Source organism: Herpailurus yagouaroundi, unplaced genomic scaffold (genome assembly GCF_014898765.1).
Source record: "Herpailurus yagouaroundi ecotype Mexico unplaced genomic scaffold, PumYag 160, whole genome shotgun sequence".
In the NCBI taxonomy this organism is placed as follows: Eukaryota; Metazoa; Chordata; class Mammalia; order Carnivora; family Felidae; genus Herpailurus; species Herpailurus yagouaroundi.
In genome coordinates, this window is record NW_024412401.1 from 19,349,536 (window position 1) to 19,368,435 (window position 18,900).

The 18,900-nt window shown below is 38.0% G+C and overlaps 1 protein-coding gene across 6 annotated transcripts in view; it reads right to left on the reverse strand.

Moving 5' to 3' along the window:
• UBAP2 (ubiquitin associated protein 2) overlaps nucleotides 1-18,900 on the reverse strand; it is a 111,261-nt gene that overhangs the window by 41,607 nt on the left and 50,754 nt on the right. For all 6 annotated transcript variants that reach the window (XM_040481481.1, XM_040481480.1, XM_040481479.1 and 3 more), the window contains 2 exons: nucleotides 8,952-9,006; nucleotides 6,062-6,165 (listed from right to left, as the gene is read on the reverse strand). In XM_040481481.1, the coding sequence (XP_040337415.1) occupies nucleotides 6,062-6,165; nucleotides 8,952-9,006 (159 nt within the window). The remainder of the gene's footprint in view (nucleotides 1-6,061; nucleotides 6,166-8,951; nucleotides 9,007-18,900) is intronic.

Here is an 18,900-nt window from a genome sequence, read left to right on the forward strand (position 1 = left end):
CTGGAGCCTGTTTCCAATTCTGTGTCTCCCTCTCTCTCTGCCCCTCGCCCGTTCATGCTCTGTCTCTCTCTGTCCCAAAAATAAATAAACGTTGGAAAAAAAAAAAACATTACAATGTTTTACAAATATGTTTAGTATGTTTCGACTTATAAATCATTATTGTAACTATCCTTCAGTCATTCCATTTTCCATAATGGAGGGTCTGCCTCTAAAGAATGGATTTGATTACAATCCTGTCAAAAGTCATGTTTTTGAGCCTATAATTATGGTTGAGGTCCACACGCAGAACTGTATGTTTTCAACAAGAAAATGCCATTCTGTGAGGCCCCTAGAGAAACAGCCCCAGCACTCTTATCAACTGACATCCTTTAACTGTATTCTGCATTAAACACATTTCCTTGTTTTTCAGCAAGGAATCTACTACTCTAAATGCGAATCGGGGGAAAAAGGGGAAAGAGAGGAGCCCAGAGAAGACAGGTGAAGGGAAAAGAAGAGGACGTGGAGAGAAAAAAGAAAAATAACAGTTAAACAACTAATTCAACATTGTTTCGAAACCTGATTTAAAAATCAGTAAGAATTATGAATAAAACCACTTAAAAATACCATGTGCAGGTTTCTGTATGGATGTTTTCTTTCATTTCAATAAAAAACAAGGGCTGGAATTTTAAGATGGGTATGATCTAAACTTTGTTGATCTTTTTCAAAATTCGTATGGGTTATACGCCAGTATCTGTACTTTTCTATAAAACCTTTAAAATCAGGGAGACTGGCTGGCTTGGCTCAGCCAGAAGCACAGATAACTTTGATCTCAGGGTTTTAAGTTCGAGCTCTAGACTGGGTATAGAGACGACTTCTAAAAAAATTTTTTTACGGTTTTTTTTTTAATTTTTTTTTTTAACATTTAATTTTTTTGAGACAGAGAGAGGCAGAACATGAACAGGGGAGGGTCAGAGAGAGAGAGGGAGACACAGAATCCGAAACCGGCTCCAGGCTCCGAGCTGTCGGCACATAGCCTGACACGGGGCTCGAACTCACAGACCGTGAGATCATGACCCAGGCCGAAGTCGGACGCTCATCCGACTGAGCCACCCAGGAGCCCCTAACGTATTTTATTTTGGAGAGAGAGAGAGAGGGAGACAGAATCCGAAGCAGGCTCCACGCTCTGAGCTGTCAGCACAGAGCTCAACGCAGGGCTCAAATCCATGAACTACAAGATCATTACCTGAGCCCAAGTCAGATGCCTAACCAACTGAGCCATCCAGGCACCCACCCCTAGGTGTAGAGATTTCTTAAAAACTTAAAACAAAATACAAATTTCTTTAAATAAAAATTTTTAAAAATTTTTTAAATATTTGAGGGAAACAGAGCATGAGTCAGGGAGGAGCAGAGAGAGAGGGAGACACAGAATCTGAAACAAGCGAACTCACAAACCGCCAAGATCATGAACTGAGCCAAAGTCGGACATTTAACCAACTGAGCCACCCAGGCACCCTAAAATGAAAATTTTTAAATCAAATTTTCAATTTACACCAAAAAAAAATCTGCTAGGATTCTGATTAAACATACACTTCACGTAAACATCAATTTGAGGAAAAATATAACTTTTTAATAACATACTGAATCTTCAGTTCATAAGTACTGAGTATCTCTCTCTCCATTTTGGGGTCTTGGTATTTCTCATCAGGTTACATAATTTTCAGCATACAAATATTAGACATACTTTATCAGATTTAATATAAATATTGCATGTTTTTGTGTGAACTATAAACGGTACCTTTTTTTCCTTTTTAATTATTTGCAATTGTTGACAGCTCATACAGAAAGTCTTGATTTTAGGGTTGGTCACACAACTACATGCATTTGTTAGAATTCACCTACTTATAGCCCTTCAAAAGGGTAAATATTACTGCATATAAAGCATATCTCAATAAACCTGACATTTAAAAAAATCAGCAAGGAAAATTTTCATGAGGTAGACTACCATTAATAAGTCCAAAGAGAGTCAGTAAAAACTAAGTTTCACAACAACCAGACATGAAATAAATACGGTATATTCTTTCCATTCATTTCTTCTTAAAACATATATATACAAATATGTATACGCGTGTATACACACACATATATACATATACACACATACATACATATATATAAATTTTTTTTTTTTTTTTTTTTTTTTACAACAGGGAGAGAGAAAGAAAGAATGAGAATCTTAAGCAGGCTGCAGGCTCCAGGTTCAGTATGCAGCCAAGGCACAACTGTGGGATCAAAAACTTGAACCCAAATCAGAAGACGGACTTTCAACTGATTGAGCTTCAATTTTATATTTTAAAATAAGATTTTATATTTTACGTTTTCACAGGTAGAAGGCTGATGATCTGGCATATCGTTACACTGCCAGGCATTTGAAATTTTTTCAGGCTACAGATTTTTTTTTCCATTTTCTCTCTGTTGATGGTCTATAGAAATACATCTATTGAACTTCTATCTAGCACCTTTTAAAACTCCCTTATTAATTTTAATATTTTATCTATAGATTTTTATATCATTTCAAGAAATGACAGGTTTTTACTCTTTCAAACCCTTCGACTTTTTTCAGTCCTTATTGCAATGATTAGGACCTCTAGTACATTGGTATATAGAGAGAGTAAGAGGAAGCCCCTTTACCTCCTTCCAGAGAAAAAACATTCAACAACACATCATCATTTACTGTAATGCTTGCTGTATGTTTTGTAGATATCCCCTAAGATTTCTTTCTATTCCAGATTTGCCAGTTTTTTAAAAAATCAGAAATGGATGTTAGGTTTTGTCAAATGCATTTCTTTAATAAGGAATTTTAAGCTTTAATCGGTTAAAAGTATAAATAATTATTTTTGTTATTGAGATATAACTCACACAAGCATACAATCCATCCTCTTAAAGTACACATTTGAATAATGTCTAGTATATTCACAAGTTATGAAACAATCATGACTATTCCAGAATTTTTTAAAAAATTGTTTTTAACATTTATTCATTTTTGAGAGATGGAGACAGAGCACAGGCAGGGGTGGGGCAGAGAGGCAGAGACACAGAATCTGAAGCAGGATCCAGCCCAACACATACCACTCACAAACTGTGAGATCACGACCTGAACCGAAGTCTGATGCTCAACCAACTGAGTCATCCAGGCATCCCCTATTCCAAAATATTTTCATCACTCCAAGAAGAAATCTTTTTATTTTTAAGATTTTATTTTTAAGTAATCTCTATACTCAACATGTGGCTCAAACTTACAACTCTAGAGATCAAGTCACATGCTCTACTGAAAGAGCCAGCCAAGCGCCCCATTCCAGGCAGAAATCTTGAAACCATTAGTAGTCATTCCCCATTTTTCCCCAAATGTTTCCAACCCTCAGCAACCAACAATCTACTGCTTTTTTTTTTTTTTTCCCCTGATCTGGACATTTCCTACAAGTGAAATCATATACTATAAAATATGTGATCCTTTATAACTGACTTCCTTCATTAAGCATGATTTTTTTTTTTCAAGTTAGTTAATTAATAACATACAGTGCAGTCCTAGCTTCAGGAGTAGAACGGAGTGATTCATCTCATATATGACACTCAGTGCTCATCCCAAAAGTGCCCTCCTTAATACCCATCACACATTTAACTCACCACCACCACCACCCACCCCCACCAACCTTCAGTTTGTTCTCTGTATGGTTTGGGGTGCCTGGGTGGTTCAGCCAGTAAGGCATCTGACTTCAGCTCAGGTCCTAACCTCACGGTTTGTGGGTTTGAGCCCCACATCGGGCTCTGTGCTGACAGCTCAGAGCCCGGAGCCTGCTTCAGATTCTGTGTCTCCCTCTCTCTCTGCCCCTCCCCTGCTCACATTCGGTCTCTGTCTCTCAAAAATGAATAAACGTTAAAAAATATTTAATTACAAAAAGAGTCTCTTATGGTTTGCCTCCGTTTTTATCTTATTTTTCCGTCCCTTCCCCTATGTTCATCTGTTAACTTTCTCAAATTCCACGAGTGAAATCCTATCTGTCTCATTGCACTTAGCATAACAGCCTCCAGTTACGTCCATGTTGTTGCAAATGGCAAGATTTTGCTTTTTCATCATGAAGTAGTATTCCATTGTACTACACTCCATGTAGTATTCAATTCCATACATTCCACTGTGTGTGTGTATACACACACACATATACATATACACATATATATACACACCACATCTTAATACATTTATCAGTTGATGGACATTTGGGCTCTCATAATGTTTTTAAGATTCATTCATGTTGCAGCATACATCAGCACTTCATTCCTTTGTATGGTAGAATGAATATTCCATTGTATGGATGATACACAACAATTTACTCCTCCATTCATCCACTGAAAGGCATTTGGTTTGTTTCTACATTTCGGCCATTATGAATTATGCCTCTATGAACATCTGTATACAAGGTTTTATGTAAAGCCGTGTCTTCCATTCTCTTAAGTATATGTATCTGGGAAATGATTGATTTTTTAATGTGAAAGAACCTTGATTACCAAGTATAAATTTAACATGGTCATGATGTATTATTCTTTTCTATCTTACCAAATGGTTTTCCAATATTTTGGCTTAAGATTTCTACATTTTTGTTGAAGAGTGAGATTAGTCTGTAATTTCAAATGTTAGCACAAAATTTACTGACATGAAGTATACTTTAATGCCTGACATTAATTACAATTGTGATTATATTAAACCATCAATTATACATAATATATACTTTAATTATACCTATAATATCAATATCCCTTTTCTCATTCCTATAATCAATTATGTATGCTGTTTCTCCTTCCCTTGATCAGTCTCACAGTAAGCTTATCAATTTTACTAGTGTTTTCAAATAACCATTTTTATACCTTTTGTTGATCCTTTCTATAGTATCCTTGATTTCTAGTTCATTGATGGTGTTTCTGTGGTGATGGCACAGTCCTGTTTTTTGACCAGAATCGGTGTTATATGGGTGGTTTGCTTTTACATTATTTATTGAACTACACTTTTATATTTTCAGTTATAATTCATGAATTGCCAAATTATGTTTTTATAAATATAACTGCAGTAGTTAATGATGCATTATCATGAACAATTCCTAGAAGCTCCAATTAACACGTATTTGTCCATGAGTTTCCAAAAAGAAATAATCCAAAAACATCAGGATACAGAAAAAAAAAACTACAAAAGCAATTGATGCCCAAATCTACTAGTCACCTACCACTCTATCTGGCCAAATTTGTGTCCATCATCAGGAATGATACTTTTCAGTAACAAACCTACCCGTAAGAAATTACATATATCCCTGACACACTGAGATTTGAGTGTGAATTTGTACTGACTTACACAGATTGATAAAAGCCTCTTCCTCAGAGTGCACAAGGGAAAAATCAAATACCTTACGGTCAATGAGATTTTTTTTTTTAATTTTTTTTTTCAACATTTATTTTATTTTTGGGACAGAGAGAGACAGAGCATGAACGGGCGAGGGGCAGAGAGAGAGGGAGACAGAATCGGAAACAGGCTCCAGGCTCTGAGCCATCAGCCCAGAGCCCGACGCGGGGCTCGAACTCACAGACCGCGAGATCGTGACCTGGCTGAAGTCGGACGCTTAACCGACTGCGCCACCCAGGCGCCCCGTCAATGAGATTTTTAAATGAGACCCTGGAGGTAAGAACCAGCTAATAGTCTCAGAGGTAGGACAGCAGCCTGCTTTTCATTCTTCTCCATCAGTACATCTTTGTATGTTAAGAACTCAAACATTTTTTTTTTTTAATTTTTTTTTTCAACGTTTTTTATTTATTTTTGGGACAGAGAGAGAGCATGAACGGGCGAGGGGCAGAGAGAGAGGGAGACACAGAATCGGAAACAGGCTCCAGGCTCTGAGCCATCAGCCCAGAGCCCGACGCGGGGCTCGAACTCACGGACTGCGAGATTGTGACCTGGCTGAAGTCAGACGCTTAACCGACTGCGCCACCCAGGCGCCCCTAGAACTCAAACATTTAAAACACATATTTGACAATAGACACTTACCAGTCCCCTCATCTGCACCATTCTGAGCAGCTTCCCAAACTATTGGCTTTGTCCCACACCCATCTATAGATGGAGAATCTGAATAGTCCGCAGGATTAAATGTCCTTGTGTTTGAAAAAAAAAAAAAAAAAAAAAGAATTAAAGTGCAACAATTACCAAAATCACAACATTAACCATATATCATCTTCTTCCTCCCCAAATACCCTGTCCTTCTAAAAGCCAATATAATAAAATTCACACTGGGGCAACTGGAACCCCTTAGATGGTCAGTTGACTCAGGTCAGATCTGGATGATTTGGCTCAGATCATGATCTTACAGCTTTGGGCTATGCATTGTCAGCAGAGAGCCTGCCTGGGATTCTCCTCCCTCTCTCTCTGCCCTCTCCCCTCCCTCTCTCAAAAATAGGTAAATAGGGGCAGCGTCTGGGTGGCTCAGTGGGTTAAGCATCTGACTCCTGATTTTGGCTCAGGTGGTGACCTCACTGTTTCTGAGTTTGAACCCTGAGTTGGAGTCTTCACTGGCAGTGCCCCTCCCTCACTCTCTTTCAAAATAAGCTTTAAAAACAGGTAAACAAATATTAAAAATTTTTTTTTCCTAACTTCACCATCTTTCCCCTATTTAATTATAGCTAACTCTTCTTGACTATCAGGATGTAGATTTTCTAAAAAGCAGAGGTTGCCTAGGGAACCTTCCATATGTTCTTGTATGATGTCCTTATTTCCCTAAGTTGCTGCACTCCACATTCTAAAGCAGATGTACACAACTATAACTGTATTAGGAAGAATAAGGGTTCTCACGGAAAACTTCCCTTAAAACTAAGACTAGACTTAAACACAAAGTGTTTATTTCCCAGAGTAAGAATCCAGATCCTTTTTGTATAAAAACAGTGAATATAAAGAAAATGTTTCATCAAGGTTTTTTTTCCGTTAAAATTCTAAACACCCATATTCAGAAGTCTAACTAGGGCCAAATTAATACTATCTCTAAAATTTTCAGAATAGAATTTAAAAATTTTTTCCAGCTTTACTGAGGTATCTGACAAATAAAAAAAAATCACAAGAGTATTTTTTAATGTAAACTGAAAAAACCACAAAAGAGTTTAAAAAGCTGGTCTGGGCACACAAGGTATGTATTCCAGCCAATATGCTCCCTGTGTATCCATCTTTCCTTTATCCACAATGAGCTCAAGCAGGAAACAGAAATGGCAAGAGGTATCACCTGAAGGCAATGACCCTCCCCTGCTACAGTGCTACCCTGGAGCTAAGGGTTTTCCTGGAACCAATTCCCTTCCTTTCTCAATTGTCATCTATATACAGATGGCTTCTATAAGCTTAAAAACTTTTCCTAAAAACCCAAGGGGAGCTAAGGCTTTAAAAGAAAAAAAAATTTTTTTTTAATCTTATTTTTAAAAAAAAAATTTTTTTTTTAACGTTTATTTATTTTTGAGACAGAGAGAGACAGAGCATGAACGGGGGAGGGTCAGAGAGAGAGGGAGACACAGAATCCGAAACAGGCTCCAGGCTCTGAGCAGTCAGCACAGAGCCTGACGCGGGGCTTGAACTCACGGACCGCGAGATCATGACCTGAGCCGAAGTCGGACGATCAACCGACTGAGCCACCCAGGCGCCCCTTAATCTTATTTTTAAGAGAGAGATACAGGGGGTGCCTGGGTGGCGCAGTCGGTTAAGCGTCCGACTTCAGCCAGGTCACGATCTCGCAGTCCGTGAGTTTGAGCCCCGCGTCGGGCTCTGGGCGGATGGCTCAGAGCCTGGAGCCTGTTTCCGATTCTGTGTCTCCCTCTCTCTCTGCCCCTCCCCCGTTCATGCTCTGTCTCTCTCTGTCCCAAAAATAATAAATAAACGTTAAAAAAAAAAAAAATAAAAAAAAAAGAGAGATACAGAGTGCGAGTGGGGGAGGAACAAAGAGAGAGAGAGACACAAAATCCAAAGCAGGCTCCAGACTCTGAGCTATCAGCACAGAACCCAATGCAGGGCTTGAACTCATGAGGTGTGAGTTCATGACCTGAAATAAAGTTGGACACTTAATCAACTGAGCCACCCAGGCACCCCAAAGGGGAGCTAACGTTTTAGAAGAAGGAAAAAGTAAAAGAACAACCAGAAATTATGAACAATTGATTATATCACCTGTTTAGTAATAATATGTTCACTGTTTAGAAAAAACTAAAATAAAAATACTAACATGTTTATATAAACATTGCATTAACTCACCATTCAAGACAATTGCTGGATTTATCAACCTAACTCTTATGCAGTGGTTTTCAACAAGGGGTGATTATGCCCACCCCCCACCAGATAATATCTGGCAATATCTGAAGATTTTTTTTGATTGTCACAACTTGAGAAAGGATGCTACTGGCATGTAATGGGGAGAGGCCACGGATGTAAAGGATACCCCACTACTTCAACAAACTATTATTCAATCCAAAATGTCAAAAAAAGCCAAGGACAGAAAGCCTATTACAATACAATTTTATTTGCATTTCACTTTTTCACAATTTTCTTTTTTTGTGGCACTTAAAAAATTTTTTTTAGTTTTTATTTGAGAGAGACAGAGACAGAGAGAGAGATGGGAGATGGTGAGATGGTGAGAGGGGCGGGGAGGGAATAAGAATATCTTAATCAGGCTCCACACTCAGCTCAGCTCTCAGACCCACAGTGTCTCCATCTCACAACCACAAGATTCAGACCTGAGCCAAAATCAAGAGTAAGACACTTAACTGACTGAGCCACCCAGGAGCCCTTTCTCTTTTTAATAATTAACATCTGCTTCACCAGGATAAATAAATTGGGAACAGAACAGAGGCAGAAAAACCCTTGAGTAATACCTAAAGAGAGTAATAACTATAAAAATAGGATGGCTCAGACTTACCCCATGCCGTGTGTTGTGAATCTTCCTGCCCCTCTCCCTCTTCCACGTCCAAATCCTGAAAACGAAAATAGTACCGTTAAATAGTATTTATACCCTACAAAATTATAATTCTACCAATGTCATTCTCTACACACCCCAAACAACACTATCACTGTTCCTAACAGCACCAACATTATTCCCATCTGGTGCACCCAACCTGCTGGTCACTACTGAAACAACTATCTACACAGTTATTGATTTTAAAGGATAGAAGGGATTTCATTCCACTTATATAGTACTTGTGATATGTTGCAACTTAACACAGGCAGCTTATATTAAAAACTATTCTGGGGTTGCCTGGCTGGCACAGTTGGTAGAGCACCAACTCTTGGTCTCAGGGTCATGAGTTCTAGCTCTGCGCTAGGCAGGGAGCCTACTTAAAAAAAAAAAAAAAAAAAAAAAAAAACATATTCTAGATTTTTTAAAATCAGTTACTGCAAATTCCGTAACATTTTAAACTTCTACTATAAAATCAAATGAGAAAGAGGAAAACTGCTATGTAAGCTGAAGGTACTATTACACACTGTTTTTTATACTAGAACTTTGGTCAATAACCAAAATGGCAGCAGCAAGCGAGCAAGCAAAAAGAGATCATTTTATTCAGTGACTCTAGTTTTTCATAACATCCTCCACTATGGACTGAAGACCTAAATTCAGGAGCTAAAACTATACAACTCACAGAAGAAAATATAGAGCAAAAGCTTCACAACACTGAATTTGGTAATGATTTCTTAAATATGACACCAAAGGCACAGACAAAACAAACAACCAGTTGTTAGATTTGTGCATCAAAAGACAACTATACGGGGCACCTGACAGGTTGAGTCGGTAGAGCATGCAACTCTTGATCTTGGGGTTGTAAGTTCAACCACCATGGTGGGTGTAGAGATTACTTAAAAACAAAACAAAAAAAGACACCTATATCAGCAGAATAAAAAGGCAACCCACAGAATATGTGCCCATGATACATTTGATAAAGGAATAATATCAAGAATGTGTGAAGAACTTCTACAGCTCAACAACAGAACCTAATTCAAAAATGGCAAAGGATCTGAATAGACATTTCTCCAAAGAAGATATGCAAATGGTCAATAAGCACATGAAAAGATTCTCAATATCACTAATCATTAGGGAAACCAGTTACCATTATGATGCTTACTATCAAAAAGAGAGAAAGAGAGAGAGAGAAAGAGAACAGAAAATAACAAGTTTTGGCAAGAATGCAGGGAAACTAAAACCCTAGCACACTTTGCTGGGAATCTAAAATGGTACAGCCACCATGGTGAATAGTACAGCAGTGCCCCCAAAGAGTAAAACAGAATTATCATATGATCCTGGAATTGCACCTCTGGATATATACCAAAGAGAATTTGAAAAGAGTCTTAAAGAGATATATTTAATATTACTCAGCCTTAAAAAAAGATAATTCTTTTATTTAATGTTTATTTATCTTTATTTGAGAGAGAGAATGTATGCGCACATGGGGCAGGGGAAGAATCTTAAGGAGGCTCTATGCTCAGCACAGAGCCCGACATGGGGCTTGATCCCACAACCATGAGATCATGACCTGGGCAGAAATCAAGAGATGGACGCTTAATCAACTAAGCCACCCAGGTGTCCCAAGGGGAAGGAAATTCAGACACATGCTACAACATGAATGAACCTTGAGAACACTGCACTGAATGAAATAGGTCAGTCACAGAAGGACAAATATTTTATGATTCCACATATATGAGGTACATAAGAGTAGAAATCAGAGAAGGATGCTTGCCAAGGGCTTTATTAGCCATACTAATATAACTAAAATGTGTATTAATTACGTATGGTTACCTTACCCCACAGTTCAAGTTAAATTATTAAAAACATGGTCTTAACCAAAATCTACTATATTCCCAGAGATGGGAGAATAGAGAGAAATGTCCTAAAAAAACAAAGAATCTTAATAATGCATATCAGTAGCTACTGCCTCTTGTAACACTGTCAAAAGGCAAAGGTAAGACTCACACACAACCACTTCCACAGCCTACAGGAAAGTCAAAACTCAGGCAGAAAGAAAACTAGCTCTAAGAAGAAAGCTTTCAAGCTACAGGTTTTTGGCCAAGAATATAATCCAAAATTTAGGAAAAGGGTAACTTTTAAAAAAGAAAGTCTCATAGAAGAAAAGCAATTCTCAGGAAACAAAACACTTTATTGTAAAAAACAAAACAAAAACAAAACAAAAACACAAAAAACTGACAAGGGTTGCCTGGGTGAATCAATTGGTTGAGCATCTGACTCTTGATTTCAGCTCAGGTCATGATCCCACGGCTGTGATCGAGCCCCACTTTGGGCTCTGTGCTGAGCATGGAGCCTGCTTAAGATTCTCTTTCTCTTTCTCTCTCTTTGCCCCTTGCCCCCACTAAAACTCTCTCTCTCTCTCCAAAAAACAAAGCAAAACAAAACAACAACAGCAAACAAAACCAAACAAAACTAACTAAAAACTTGTGGTATATCCATCCATACAATGGCATATTATTTGGCCATAAAAAGAAATGAATAAAAACAGCAGAATAACAAACAGAATAAAAACAGCAGAATACTGGGGTGCCCGGGTAGCTCAGTCAGTTAAGCATCTGACTTTGGCTCAGGTCGTGATCTCATAGTTTGTGGGCATGACCCCTGCATCCGGCTTTCTGCTGTCAACACAGAGCCCACTTTGGATCTTCTGTCCCTACCCCTCTTTACTCTTTCTCTCAAAAATAAACATTAGGGGGAAAAAAAAAAGGAATGGCATACTGCTGCGTGCTACAATATTGTACTGAATCCTGATACAACACTGATGAAACCTTGAAACATTAAGCTATGTGAAAAAAGCCAGGCACAGGGCGCCTGGGTGGCTAGTCGGTTAAGCATCCGACTTCAGCCAGGTCACGATCTCGCGGTCCGCGAGTTCGAGCCCCGCGTCGGGCTCTGGGCTGATGGCTCGGAGCCTGGAGCCTGTTTCCGATTCTGTGTCTCCCGCTCTCTCTGCCCCTCCCCCGTTCATGCTCTATCTCTCTCTGTCCCAAAAATAAATAAAAACGTTCAAAAAAAAATTAAAAAAAAAAAAAAAAAAAAAAAAGCCAGGCACAAAAGACCACATATTATAAAATTTCCTTTTAAATGGGAGTGTCCAGAATAGGTCAATTTATAGACTAGTAGTTGTTTACTGCTGGGAAGGGGGTGAAAAAGATGGAGGAATTGGAAATTGATAGTTACAGGGGACAGGGTTTCTTTCTGAGATAAAAAACAATGTTCTGAAATTGATCATGTTGACAGTTGGATACAGTATATTCTATGAATATACTAAAAACCACTGAATTTTACAATTTAAGTGAGTGAACTATATGGTACATGAATTATATCTCAAGAACTTACTTTTGCTATAATGAACCAATAGAGAAAGCAAAAGAAAAAAACCACAACTGCTCTTGACAGGTGAGTTCATGTGTACCCTTTGTAACAAAAGAGATTTCATTTCATTGGTATACATGTGAAAAAAGGAACTTAACAGTAAATATTAAGACAGTGGCACGATTTTAAAAGGGGATCCTGCTCAGAAATTTTTTTTAATTTATTTGAGAGAGAGAGCACGTACAAGGGGATGGGTGGAGGGAGGAGGAAGTGCCGGCAGCCAGGGAGAGAGAAAATCCCAAGCAGGCTCCATACCATCCGCACAGAGCTGCATGGGAGGGACTCAAACTCACCTCAGGAATCATGACCTGAGGTGAAACCAAACAGTTGAAAACTTAACCTATTGAGCCACCTGGGCACCCCTCCACTCAGAAATTATTAAACAATAATTGGAATACTTGAGCCAGAAAGCAAGATGTTAATGAAAAAGAGACAAAGGAATTTATAAAAGAAATACATAGCCTTGGGCAAAAATTCAAGAAATTTTAGGCAAAAATTCAAGAAATCTTCCCAAGTACCCTGGAAAAAGTATCAACTACATATATCTCCCATCTCTAGAGATCAGAAGCTGTGCCCAACTATTAACCACAAACACAACAAATATCAGAACCAGATTAAAAAGAAAAAAAAAAATCAAACCCATTATTCTCATACATTTTTGCAAAATAACAAAACTGATCTTTCCTATTCACCTGGCTAGTAACACTACCAGTAACATTGTTTTCTCCCTACATTGTTATCTGGTACACATAGATATTTTTATCCAGTAGCTCATAATAAAGATGGGGTCTTTTAATAGAGAAAACACAAGATTAAATAAGATTATCATAAAGAATAAGCCCATATGATAATAAATGCTATTTTTTTACCCAAGAGACCTCTCTGATGGTATCTATGTTGAATGACTGCTCAAGTTTTCGGCTGTTTAATATTTATGTTTTTTCTGCACTGAGAGCCAGAATAGAAAAGCCTCTCATTTCCCTTGAAAAAGCCCAAACGTAGAAAACAGCCAAACACCTCTAGTGGAAGTGGATCCTAACTATAGACATTCCCTGCCCCTCCCAGTGCCAAGCATGTGTACCCTAAATAGAAACAAGTAAGGAGAATGATCCTAAGATGACAGAAAGTAATCCCTTTCCCTCAACCCCAGGAGACTATATGGAGGGCTTTGATAACAGCCAAATGTACCAGAAACTCTGTGATCTCAAATATCTCACTGCACACTCTAGGTCATGACATGAAAGATCTTTAAAGTCCTGACTAGTTCTAAGGTTCTTTGTACTGACAAAAATTCACAAAATTTCAGGGCTGGTTCAGTGATAAAAGTAGTTGCAGTGTTGACTATGAGCTGCTTCCATCCCCAGAGACTTATCCAGTCCTCACACAGAACAGGGCATCTCTGGAGCTTGCATGGATCAGAGTCTTGGGAATCCAGCAAATTGTCTCTGTTCATGGGTTAAGGTATATTCTCAGACACAAATACGACTTCCCAAACCTAAAGCAGTATGAACAAGTCAAATGACAATAGCAAACTCCCTCTGGGATTCAGGGAGGAATAAAGCTTAGAATCTACCCTCATATCCCATATATTAGTTTATCCTTAGTAAAGAAGTCTGATTATAAACGTGTTGTGGCAATTGTTTCAGGAATTAATGGATTCTCAAACTAGCAGGTATAAGTCTGATTTAAAAAAAAAAAAAAAAAAAGGTATTTAGGGAAATCTCTGAGCTAGTTGCCCAACCCCTGGGGTGCTCTACCCCACTACGCCACCGGCTGAAAGTGTCAGTACACTGGAGACCCATACCCTATATGCCATGCATTCTGCCTGGCAGGGGCTGACCAGGTTCCAGGTCCTTCCACCCCAGAACCATTAGAAGACTGACCCCCTTCTGGACTAGTAAACCTCCCCACTTATGGTGACAATTTGAGGAATTCCCAAGTGGAAAATAATTTCTCCTAAGCCCCATTTCAAGTAGGGCTCTTCAGGATGCTTGAAGGAAAAACCCAATTCGAATTAGTTAATTCAAAACAATTTTAACTGTATGCAACTGGGGTAGTTTGGGTTTAGGCATGACTGGACGAGGACAAATACACACATACAAAAAAGGGTATTTATATATTCTCAGAGTACTTCCCTCAGAAAGTATGTATTAATTATAAAGTGTAGAGTAGTACCTTCACATAGGAGAAACTTGTCAGAAACCACCATTCCTAAATTTAATCAAAACTAACATTACTAGTAAGGGATACACCGGTATCATGTGCCCTCTAATATGATGCACTGAGAAGGTCAGTGATCATCACTTTGTGGTATTCCTATCAAAAACAAATAACAAGTTAACTTTACTGGAATTAAAACACCAGATAATAAGAATCTATTCATGAGTAAGCTTCTCAGACTGATATAAAAGGATATTCTACAAATGCTTCTAAAGCATTAAGGCCATGAAAGACAAAGTTTATTCCAGACTGATGAACTGTTTTAGAATGAAGGACACTAAACAAAGTAACTACATACAATGTGTGATCCTGGATTGGATCCTAAACTAGAATTTTTTTTTTTTTTTTTTTTTTTTTTTTGCTCTGAAGAACATTACAGGATAACTAGAATTTTTTAGATAAGGCCTATAGATTGCATCAATAGTAATTTCCTGATTTTATTATTCTAAGCTCCCTAAGACAATCTTTTTTCTTAGAGGAGATATACACTAAAATGTTAAGGGGCAAATGGCCATTATATTGGAATTTATATTCAAAGGTTTCAGAAAACACAATAGGATGTAACATAAACAGAGAAAATGATAAAACAAATGTAAAATACTAACTTTCAGGAAATCTGAGTAAACATTATGCAAAATTCCATTGTACTTTTTAATTTCAAGGTAAAATGTTCAAACCAAACCCTGAGCACTTTTATGTATATTTTATTTTCCAGCAGGTAACTTTTAAGTCTGTAAAAAAAGATCCAAGTTCTTTTCCACATTTACATTATCAACTGCTTTTATATAGAATGTTCCTACCCAAATTTTCCCATGGCTTTCTTCCTCCTCAGCTTAAATCCCACCTCCGCTGAGAACTTCCCAAGCCACTCAATTTATAGACCCTACTGGTGTATCTGGCTGGCTCTACTGGTAGACCATGTGACTCTTGGTCTAGGGTTTGTAACTTCAAGCCCCACACTGGACATCTAGCTTTATTACTTTAAAAAAAAAAAAAAAAAAAAAAGGAAGGGAGAGAAGGAGGAAGAAGCCCCTTACTGACAGTTGACCACATCAACAATCAATTTCTTAAATAAGTCAAAAAGTGATTTTACTTGACAGTCTCTTCTCCTTTCCCACCCAGAGTATGAGCAATCATGTCTTACAGCTTTATCTGCAGCAATACAACAGGTATTTAAACATTAGTTGTTGCATTTAAGACTGATATGTAAGTCCAATTACATACACATGGAACTTTCTCATAAACTAAACTACCGGGGTGCCTGGCTGGCTCAGTCAGTGGAACATATGACTCTTCATCTTGGGGTTATGAATTTGAGTCCCACACTGAGTGTAGAGATTACTTAAAAATATAAAAATATTCCCCCCCAAAACCCTAAACTCTTATTTTAAAAGATAATATAACATCACTATTCATTTATAGGAAACAACCCAGCGATTCATTAATACATTTAAGAACACCACATTTTGTCAAATACTTTTTGTACCAGAACCCAAGAAGCCATATAAAACAATGCAAAAATTTTTTAAATACTATGTTAGCACACAATAGGTAGTCAATAATTACTTTCCAAGTATATTATATAGAGCATATTCATGTATTAATTTGTTTTAAAATACAGGAGCTAGGGGGTGCCTGGGTGGCTCAGTTGAATGTCCAACTCTTGATTTCGGCTCAAGTCATGATCCTAACTTACGGGACCAAGAGGCGTGCTCTGCAGGGAGCCTGCATAACATTCGCTCACTCTCTCCCTCTGCCCCTCTGCCCCTCTCTGGCTCTCTTCTCACTCTCTAAAATTAAATAAGTAAATAATGAAAACTTATTCCTAAAGATATACAATACTAATAAGCAGCATTGGCTCCTGGAACACAGAATTAGTTTCTACTAATTACTATATGTCACATGACAAAGACCTTTACCCAGAATACTCCAAATCTCAGATATTTAACATGATCTTCAATCTGAACTCAGGATTAAGTCAGTATCATTGAGGAAAACTTCCAGTCATGCAGTAGATATTTAATATATATCAGCTAGGGGCGCCTGGGTGGCGCAGTCGGTTAAGCGTCCGACTTCAGCCAGGTCACGATCTCGCGGTCTGTGAGTTCGAGCCCCGCGTCAGGCTCTGGGCTGATGGCTCAGAGCCTGGAGCCTGTTTCCGATTCTGTGTCTCCCTCTCTCTCTGCCCCTCCCCCGTTCATGCTCTGTCTCTCTCTGTCCCAAAAATAAATAAACGTTGAAAAAAAAAATTTAAAAAAAAAAATATATATATATATCAGCTAAATTCCACATTTTGTACACAAAACAAAACTATTATTTGATGGCCAGGTTACCTTTGAATGGTCAACATTTATATAGTTCCAAACATTTTGACACCAAAAACCAAAGACCAGGACACTTAGGACAGTGCCAGGCACAACTGCTATTTCCCTCCTCTAAAGAAGCTGTTGTTTCCTCACAAAAACACACAACTCACAAGATACTTCTCTACAAACATTTAAACAGATTATAGTAAAATACATCTTACAAGTGTCACAATCATTCTTGCTACTCTGAGCAAACATTCAGCAAATGGTACAGAAACACTAGGCATATAAAGGGAATTTATTTTTACTTCATTTGCTAGAGAGCTCATACTTTTCATGCTATAAAATATACTCCCATATTATACGTATGATTTTTCATTTAACACAGATACCAGATACGTTTTTGATTTTATTTTTTTAATTTACATCCAAATTAGTTAGCATATAGTGCAACAATGATTTCAGGAGTAGATTCCTTAATGCCCCTTACCCATTTAGTTCATCCCCACCTCCCACAACCCCTCCAGATTTAAGAGTCTCTTATGTTTTGACCCCTCCCTGTTTTATATTATTTTTGCTTCCCTTCGTGTTCATCTGTTCTGTGTCTTAAACTCCTCGTATAAGTGAAGTCAAACGATATTTGTCTTTCTCTAATTTCACTTGGCATAATACCCTACAATTCCATCCACATAGTTGCAAATGGCAAGATTTCATTCTTTTTGATTGCTGAGTAATACTCCATTGTATATATATACCACATATTCTTTATCCATTCATCCATTGATGGACATTTGGGTCAAATTCTTAACATAAGGTATCCCAGAAATTATAGGTTACCATATTGAATCCATGCTGTTTCACAATATTTTTTAAGCCAATACTATACAGATAAAGCAATAAATAAGACAAGTTTTATTAGCACTTTGAAATTTTAGCAAATTTAGTCACAAATGTAGATTAGTATGCTGAGCGGGAGTCAATGTGAAGTCAGCAAGAGGAGCTCACAAGTACTGTCGAAATCAAAAAATAAATGCAGGGGCGCTGGGTGGCTCAGTCAGTTGAGCATCCAACATCGGTTGAGCATCCAACATCAGGTCAGGTCATGATCTTGTGGCTTATGAGTTCAAGCCTACACATCGGGTCTCTGCCGCCATCGCAGAGCCTGCTTCAGATCTTCTGGTCCCCCTCTCTCTCTGCCCCTCCCCTGCTTGCACACACACTCTCTCAAAAATAAATTAAAAAAAAAAAAAAAAAAAAGACGGGGTGCCTGGGTGACTCAGCCAGTTAAGTTTCTGACTTCGGCTCAGGTCATGATCTTGCAGTTCGTGAGTTCAAGCCCCGCATTGGACTCTGTGCTGACAGCTCAGAGCCTGGAACCTCCTTTGGATTATGTGTCTCCCTCTCTCTCTGCCCCTCCCCTGCTTGTGCTCTCTCTCTCAAAAATAAACATTAAAAAAAAAAGAAAGAAAAAAAGGCAATGGAGACCGTAAAGAACTGTTTTTAAGTACACGCTATACAGCTTATACTTGTTTTTAAGTATACACTGTATTTTGTAAAGTTTATTTATTTATTTTGAGAAAGATAGTGAGTATGAGCAGGGGAAGGGGCAGAGAAAGAAGAGAGACAGAATCCCAAGCAGGGTAGAGCCCAACGTGGGGCTAAAGCCACGAGATCATGACCTGAGCAGAAATCAAGAGCTGGACACAACAGATTTAGCCATGAAAGTGCCCCTAAGTACACACTCTAAAATCTGCATACTACACAACAAACCAAAAATAACTGCAAAACGACAGAAGAATGAATGGTTTTAAAAGACTAATTAAACAGACCATAAGAAAGTAAATTAAGATATTAAATGACTTACAAGTGAATTTCTGGGTTACATAAAACAAAAGACATTTATCCCTTAATTACTGAAGTGACAATTGCACCACAATTAACTATCAAACTGT